Here is a 9,163-nt window from a genome sequence, read left to right on the forward strand (position 1 = left end):
GAGATATACCGACGGTGGTGCTCTCTGCGGCAGCGCGGACGGTCTACGATTTAGGTCCGGACGATACGTGACCTGCGGCAGGAGCTGGGTCTTCTCTGCATTAAGCCGGACGGTCCGCGTGTGCGTAGAGGTGGCAGCATTCGTCAACAGCACGTGGATCTAACCTCCGGGAGGGATCCATCAGGGAGGAGAGATCCTAGGTTTTGTCTTAGCGTCTGCAGGCCACCCAAGACGCCTCAAGATGACGTAAAGTCGAAGAGATGTGAAGATTGAGGTGAAGAAGACTACGTTACTGTCTACTCCTAGGGCAAAAGGTAAAGGAACAGAAGATATATTGATTTTGGCCCGATTGTTGGTTTTTTAATCGATCGTACTCCTTCAAATATATAAGGGAGGTCTGGATCTGTTTCTAGGCGTCCTCCAACAACTCCCATGAGTTTAGAGGGATAAACTCGCGTGGAGATAGGAGTTAATCCGCCTGATCTGATCTATTATGGACTGTCCTCGCCTAAGGGACAGAGCATCCGACTGCACCTAGTGCCACAAATAGTGCTCAACACTGAGTAAAAAAAGAAAGAAGCTACTAATTTGCTGAGTATTTGCTAAGGTAATAATTCAACAACAAGGCAAAGCCAGTGAAGAAAGAGTCGTGGGTAAGTCTTCCTCGCATTACATTGTTTAATACGTCAGATTCGTTGCACATTCTTGAAATAATGTATGGATACATCGTGTTTGTATGCAAGGTTTCTTCATATGCGAGGCTAGATATGATAGCAGGGCGGATGTGGTGGCTACCACGTGCTGTAAGAAACTCGTCGTGGACATGCACTATGAGGCGCGCATCTAGGCCATTATAAATTTCCATGCCTCTGTCCTTGGAGAGAAGGTAGGCAAAAAGGACGCTAGAACCATGTGGTTGACCTGGGACCAGTACTTGCAAGCAAATACAGAACATTAATATTAATATTAAATATGCTTAATTTTATCTTCTGATATGTCATTTACTTGATTTCCTGTAGATGATTCTTTATTGGTGCGACGCACATCCTGAGTGCTAGGATAAAATGGTGCAAAGGTGGTGCTCCAACGAGTGGGACGAGACACACAACGCTTGCCGGGACCGACATTTGATGTGTTGGATTTATGGGCTTGACCCAATTAAATCCTAGGAAAATTCACAAAAGCCCATATATGGCAAGTGAGATAGCTATCCGATCGCGACCTTATTGAATCATGATCAGATCGGATCGCGAGCTTATCGGCTCGTGGACGTGGCCCTATACAAGGCATCTGCCAGCCCTGGCTAGAGACCATCCCATTCATCCTGAGTTAGTTTTTTTGCCTCTGCTCATAGCTGCGCCTCCATCATAGTTCTCTTCATCCCGAGTGCCGACATGCATCTACGATCGGGAGAGCAAGTTTTTGAATCCGTTGCCTTCGAGATCCTACACCAGGAGAAGCGAATAAGGTTTTTTTGGTAATAATCTTCACGCGATTGCTCGCGACCTTCTTATCGATCTCGTCAACGACGTGATCCCTTCTCATCGATCTCATTAGTGGCGCCATCCTCGACCCTGCTGCTTCGATGTTGTCGACCCTGCTGCTTCCACCGGCATCGTCTACCGGTATGTCTGATCAGTTCACATTATCTAATTTGACCTTATACTCTTGTTTACTTGTTATGGTAGAGGTGTCCTATCTTTTTATGATTAGCCTGTTAGGTAACCTATCAGGTTACTTGTTGTGGAATAGACACCTAGACTATTTATTGTTGGTCATGATTTATATTCAAAATTTAATAAGGAATATGTCTAATTATTCAACATGATGATTCAAGATGCCTCCCACCACCAAGGAAGTCACAACCTCACCAAATACACAGAAGCATGGGTACACGATTTCTTTTATTTAGCCTAACTTTCTATTATGCATGATTTCTAACCATCTCGTTGGTTTTCTCACGGTCGGCGTCACATGGTGGATAGCCTTGCTCTATCTTCTCGGCGTATGCTATGGTCCACAAGGGCAAGGCGACGTCTGACGTTACCTACAACCCGAAGGATGAGCTCGAGGCATACACCAACCCCACTATCCACAATCGCCTCGGTGAGTACACCGCCACGACAAAGGAGTTCCATGGGCCAGAATACAGTTCGAGGACCGAGGACATCGATGGAGATGTCCTCATGAAGGTCGGAGGAGGCAAGATGAATGGGCTATACTGGATTGCCGATGGGGCAAGGAGCACGAGCACGAGCCCAACCATACAACCTCGGCAAGATAACTCACAACATCGCATACAAGAACTCTAGGTTAGTGCTTCTATGCCTTATCATTCATTGAGTTATATACCTTCTCTTTGCATTATCATTACATTCATGTGAAATATTACATGCACAACTAGAAGAAGAGAGGAGGGAACATATGGAGATGGAGGCGAGGATGAGGGTGGAGCAGGAAGTGGAGCAGGTGGCTCTCTCTTGGTCGATCAACAGAAGATGACAGAGATGTTTAAGTACATGTAGAGCCTTAACGCCGCATCGGGTTTTGCTCCACCACCTCTGTTGTTCCCTATAGCTGAACCTCCTCAGTTTTCTACCCTTATGAGTATGAAATTTTTTACTTGTATATGATATATATTCATCTGGTCTCAACACATGCAATATATTCCATGTGCAGAATCAATCGGCGGCATCAAACAACCCTTACAGTTCTCCTAACCCTTCGCCGAACCAGTCAGACTGGCCCCCTCGCTGATGTTCTTCTAAACTTATTAGTTGTGAGACATGTTTATGTCATACATTGGATGTTTGTGGTCTTCTTTCTGTGATTACTTGTGAGTTTTATGAACTATTTTGTGATACATGTGACTTTTGTGATCTTTGTGAAGAAAGTTGTGAGATTTGTGGTCTTTGTGAGATATATGGTGTATGTGATGTATGTGATGATTCTATGATATATCTTTTGTTTGTTTGGTGTTTTGGGTTTAGGGTAATAAAAATAAATAAAAAGGAGGTCTTTGGTCACTTTCGAGTGTGACACTTGGCAAAGAGTGATGTTAGAGAGCAAACTCCAACCAGGTGGTGGAATGCACCTGCCTAATCCAAAGAATAGGGGCAACCTAGGGCTTGCTTGATGAGGTGAATGAACACAAGAATACACAAGCATTTAGAATGGTTTAGGCCACCAGAGCATAATACCCTACTCCACTGTTTGTCGTATTACTGAGAGCTTGAGAAAGCTTGGGTCTGGATGGAGATGTCTCCAAGGGAGTTTGAGTGAGGATGTCCCCTTAGGGGTTTTAGTCCCGAGGGAGCTTGAGTCTGTGGGGGCCCCCTTGCAATGTAAGTGCCCTCCCTTTTATAACCTAAGGGGAGCAAGTACAAGGGAGCTGGGCCTCGACAAGTGGGCCCAGAAGTACAATAGTATGGAGCAGTGAATAGAGCTAGGCGGACCTATGTCTTGTCCTATGGTGGACATGTATCTTCTCTTGGTCACCGTGCGAGCTCTTTTGGCCAGATTCGCCTTTGCCCAGTCTTGTCGGCATGTGGGTGAAGGCTCTGGTGTAGGCTCTAGTGTAGACTGGCATGTCCACTTGCGTAGGGGAGTAGATGGATGGTGTCATCATGTCCCCTCTGCTTATCTCTTTGCCTCGCACTGTAGTCAGAATAATGGAAGTCATGATGGGTGCCGCCCATGCGCGGCAGAGAGAGTCAATGGTCTTGCCTCGCTAACATGCAGGTTAATAGCGTGACCTAGGCCTTGTAGGCTGCACACGTCACCCGCATTTAACGCAGGGCGCACACGCCTGTGACTAATGTGAATAGGCATGCTTCCTATCCGTATTTAATGCGGGCGGCCCCATGCTAGAGGCTCGCATGAGGCTATGCCTGCGGCTTTCGTGATGCGCTGTAGGCCACATGGAAGCATCGTTTCCCCGCTTGAGTGGAGAGCGAGAGTTCATAATGCATGCAGATGTGGCAGTCCCGGACCTTCCCTGGCTGGGCATCCGTATGACACTTATGGAGGTTCGGATCTCATTCGTGATGGCCCAGACACGCAGTAGCATCGGGCCTCCCTTGGCTGGATGTTTAGATGGCATATGTGGGGGTCCGGCCATAGGCTGTAGTTGCCGAGCAATCCCACCGATGGGGCATATGGTGACACTGACCCAGAGGCCAGTGGCCCTATCAGATGGACCCAGACTTTGAGTCAGGGTAGACTGCCTATCACCGTGTGCTATGGGTAGCCACATGGATCCCGCATTGACCCAGTAGAAGTGGGTAGCCCAACCTTGGGTACCGATAAGTGCCTTTGCCGAGTGCATTGACCATAACACTTGGCAAAGAAGGCACATCTGGGAATCGGTAAAGCTTTTTTGTCGAATGTTTTGGATGTGGCACTCGACAAAGAAGAAACCTTTACCAAGTGCTAGCCGCACACTTGGCACAGAGCCTGCGCTTGGGCCCCACAGAAGATCCCTGTCACGTAAGTCGCTACTGACCGACCATGAATTCTTATGCGCAGAGACGACGACCGTTGCTGACGTTGTGTGAGTGTCCTCGAACCTGATGTATATGGAGGAGTAGTGCATCCGGTGTTGCAACGACCAGTTGTACTACCTCGCTGACGAGCCCGGGATTCACTTCGTCTGGCAGCCCAGCCAAGAGTCGTCAGGACTCACCATGTCGCGCGCGTTCGTAGACAAATATATCAAGGACTGTGGCGTCATCTTGGCGCTGGAGGTGACGCGGAGGAGGAACAACAACAATGACCAGTTTGTCATCCTCGCCACCATCGGGGTAGCTTTTGTGCCGGCCTGCCTTTAATTCAATTCACAAACACATATGTTTGCCTTTTTGTTTAAGCAAACGCGTACGGTGGTGCGTGCCTGATGACTGACGATGTACGAGGGAACTTCTGGTAGGTGTGGGATGTGCTCTCCAACGACGAGACCATGCAAATCGTGGCATATATTGAAGTATGCATGGTACTGGTGGTTGCAATGTGGTGGTGAACCAAATAGATTAAAATAACAAAATTTATGTATGGCTAGGATCACAAATGGATTATGAAACCTTTTCTTATAGCAGTATAACACACATTTTGTATATAAGTTATTGTGGTATTATATGTTTCCATTGCAACGCACAGGCACTCACATAGTAATATTAGAACCATTATGTGGGATGAACAAATGATTAAACAACCAAAATAAACTCTATAGATCTTAAGAAGTTATAAAATTTTGTAGTTGACAACTTTTTTATTTGAAGTCATCTTATCGATGAAAACTACGTCTGAATTTTAAAAAATTAAAATTTGAATTTTGAAAACGACCTCGAATAGAAAAACCATCAACATGAAAGTTGTAGGCTTGAAAAGTTATGAAACTTTGTAGTTGACAATGTTTTGGTTTGAAATCATCTTGTCATGCAAAACTATGTTTGAATTTTAAAATTTAAATTTTTCAAACTACCTCGGATGAAAAAACCAACATAATTAACAATTTTTATTTGAAATCATCTTATCATAGAAAAATTCGTGTGAAGTTTTAAATTTGAAATTCAAATTTTGTAAACGGTCTCGGATGTAGAAACTATAAAAATAGAAGTTGTAGATCTTGAAAAGTTATGCAACTTTATATTTGATAACATTTTCAATTGAATTCATTTAGTGTCTCAACTAATCAAATTACTCTTGGTTTGTTATAATACATGATGAATGATGAGTACTTTAATCATATAAATGTTAAACAAAATTAAATAGATGGTAGCGGCACGGTCTAAATTGTACACAATTCGAATAATATTGGTCGAAATTTATATAACTTGACTTTTCTCTAAGATTAGATTATCATTCCCGGAACAAAGGGAGTACATCAAACTAAAGAACATACTAATAAAGCTCGCGGCTGGCTTATATTAATCCGGTAATTACTTAAAACTTTTGGACTAGAGAGAGGATGAATATAATATTCTAAGCGTGCGTTTGGTTGAGGAGTGGAGAATGGAACGGCTCCATTTCTATTTTCTGGTTGTTTAGTTTCAGTAAAAGAGGAGCGAGGCGGCTCCTGCGATCTCCATATGAAAATTTAACATAAATAGTTGGAGTGCTCCTGCTCACCAAAACAACGGATACGAGCGCTCTTCTGGATGCGAGCGTTCTCTTCCCCTCTACACGCATATGACTCTCCAACCAAAGAAAAACGGAGCGGATTCGTTCTATTCAGCTGTTCAACCAAACAAAAAGTAGAGCGGCTCTGTTTTGTTTGCCAAATGCAGAATAAAAAGATTCATTTTCAAAAATTAGAATGAAGTTGTTCTATTCTAGTTGACTCTCCGACCAAAAGTACCTAGACTTAACTAGAGCATGCAATCACAATCCGTACTGTTGCAATTTTTTAATAATTTCTCTATTTTAAACTGTAATTTGTTCTGATTTCTTTTAAAGCATATTTTTTTTATTACAACGCATCTAGACACATTTCATGATATATATATATATATATATATATATATATATATATATATATATATATATATATATATATATATATATATATATATATATATATATATATATATATATATATATATATAGCAAAAACTCCTACCTACCACGCATCCGTGTCTCCATCTCTCTTCTGGTGTAATTAAACGGCACTTATTAGTAGGTCTTAATTTCTAAAATGCCTGCTGATTTTGCTATGGTAGCTAGGATACCGGCCACGGCGACAGGATGCGACGCGAAACATGGGACGGCGAAGACGAAGACGACACCGCCGCGTGCAATCGTGTAGTTGTACTACTGCCAGTCTACTACCATGGGCAGCCTTACCTACCCCCGGCTAGCTAGCTAGCAACCTTTACCCGTTAAACGCCCATCTCGCCACGCCGCTTCCCATGCCCGGTCGTCCGTCTCCTCTCGTTCCTCCTCCATCCAACCCTGCTGCCTATATAAACCACACCCAACCCATGACACCACGCCACACAACACACGTTACACACCTTCCAGAGCTTCCGTTCCAAGCGAGCTAGTCCTCCTCGCCATCATTGCAACTAGCTAGCTCTGCTTCTTCGTCCTTAGCTCTCGCACATAATCTTTGAAGAACGAACACCAACCCACCAACGATCACACACTACTCAATCCATCGACTGACATGGGCAGCCTCGACACCACCCCTACCGCCGCCTTCGCCGACGTCGCCGGCGGTGGCTTCGAGCCGCTCAACGCCGACGACGTGCGCTCCTACCTGCACAAGTCCGTCGACTTCATCTACGACTACTACAAGTCCGTGGAGTCTCTGCCCGTGCTGCCGGGCGTGGAGCCGGGCTACCTGCGCCGCCTGCTGCAGTCCGTGCCGCCCACCTCCTCCGCGCCCTTCGACATTGCCCTAAAGGAGGTCCGCGACGCCGTCGTGCCCGGGATGACCCACTGGGCCAGCCCCAACTTCTTCGCCTTCTTCCCGTCCACCAACAGCGCCGCCGCCATCGCGGGCGAGCTCATCGCCTCCGCCATGAACACCGTCGGCTTCACCTGGCAGGCCAGCCCCGCCTCCACCGAGATGGAGGTGCTCGCGCTCGACTGGCTCGCGCAGCTCCTGCGCCTGCCGCCCACCTTCATGAACCGCACCGCCGCTGCAGGGCGCGGGACCGGCGGTGGCGGCGTCATCCTCGGCACCACCAGCGAGGCCATGCTCGTCACGCTTGTCTCCGCGCGCGACGCCGCCCTGCGGAGGGCAGGCTCCGTCGGGGTCGCTGGGATCACCAGGCTCGCCGTCTACGCCGCCGACCAGACGCACTCCACCTTCTTCAAGGCGTGCCGCCTCGCCGGCTTCGACCCGGCCAACATCCGCTCCATCCCCACCGGCCCGGAGACGGACTACGCCCTCGACCCGGCGAGGCTGCTCGAGGTCATGCAGGCCGACGTGGACGCCGGCCTCGTGCCCACCTACGTGTGCGCCACGGTCGGCACCACGTCGTCCAACGCGGTCGACCCGGTCGGAGCCATTGCCGATGTCGCCGCCGTGTTCAACGCCTGGGTCCACATCGACGCCGCCTACGCCGGCAGCGCGTGCATCTGCCCGGAGTTCCGGCACCACCTGGACGGCGTGGAGCGCGTGGACTCCATCAGCATGAGCCCGCACAAGTGGCTCATGACGTGCCTGGATTGCACGTGCTTGTGGGTGCGGGACACGCACCGGCTCACCGATTCTCTCGAAACCAACCCGGAGTACCTCAAGAACGACGCCAGCGAGTCCGGCACCGTCACCGACCTCAAGGACATGCAGGTCGGCGTCGGCCGCCGCTTCCGCGGGCTCAAGCTCTGGATGGTCATGCGCACCTACGGCTCCGCCAAGCTCCAGGAGCACATCCGGAGCGACGTCGCCATGGCCAAGATGTTCGAGGACGCCGTGCGTGCCGACCACCGCTTCGAGGTCGTGGTGCCGAGGAACTTCGCGCTCGTGTGCTTCAGGATCAGGCCACAGGGCACCGACTTGACGGAGGAGGACGCCGACGTGGTCAACCGTGAGCTAATGGAGCGCCTGAACAGGACGGGCAAGGCGTACCTGGCGCACACGGCGATCGGCGGCAAGTTCGTGCTGCGGTTCGCGGTGGGGTCGTCGCTGCAGGAAGAGAGGCACGTGCGAAGCGCGTGGGAGCTCATCAAGAAGACGACCACCGAGATCTTCGAGGAAGAGACGATGTAGAGAGTATTACTATAGATTATCGTCATTCTTATTTATTGATTGATGCAGCTGGACTAATAAATATGGTTATGCATGCCAATCGAAAGGTGACGTCCAATAAAGCCTTTCGTGATGCATATATATTCATGCAAGAAATTTATGTACGTTGGACCTGGAGTATATAACAATGTATTATTTATGGGCTATAATATATGAACTTGGCTAGCTTCTAATGTCTTTGTCCTGCGTCTATGATGAATACCATGAACTAGTGGCCACTATCTTGAAGAACGCAGGGTGAGAACATGTTCAATTGTTCATTTTATTTTGGGAGAAAGAGTGTTCTTGTTTTTTTTTCCTTCTTGGATGTGACTATGACATGTGCGTAAGAGTAAAGCTAATAAACTTGACTCTAGTGGTTTCAAGTCTTTCTCTCACTCGAACTTCTCCGTGAAATATAATCCAAGGATT

General features: G+C 47.7%; 1 protein-coding gene across 1 annotated transcript; it reads left to right on the plus strand.

The window, feature by feature from the left end:
- The first annotated feature begins 7,010 nt into the window (after positions 1–7,010).
- Positions 7,011–8,898, plus strand: LOC100279950 (Tyrosine decarboxylase 1). Its single transcript, NM_001152900.1, has one exon. It carries the CDS (start codon positions 7,163–7,165, stop codon positions 8,711–8,713), a length of 1,551 nt encoding a protein of 516 aa, NP_001146372.1. The 5' UTR covers positions 7,011–7,162; the 3' UTR covers positions 8,714–8,898.
- The last annotated feature ends 265 nt before the right edge of the window (positions 8,899–9,163 follow it).

This window comes from Zea mays, chromosome 10 (genome assembly GCF_902167145.1).
Source record: "Zea mays cultivar B73 chromosome 10, Zm-B73-REFERENCE-NAM-5.0, whole genome shotgun sequence".
Classification (NCBI taxonomy): Eukaryota; Viridiplantae; Streptophyta; class Magnoliopsida; order Poales; family Poaceae; genus Zea; species Zea mays.

Coding starts and splice junctions, on each gene's coding strand:
- LOC100279950 (NM_001152900.1), top strand. CDS start 7,163: ATGGGCAGCCTCGACACCACCCCTACCGCCGCCTTCGCCGACGTCGCC.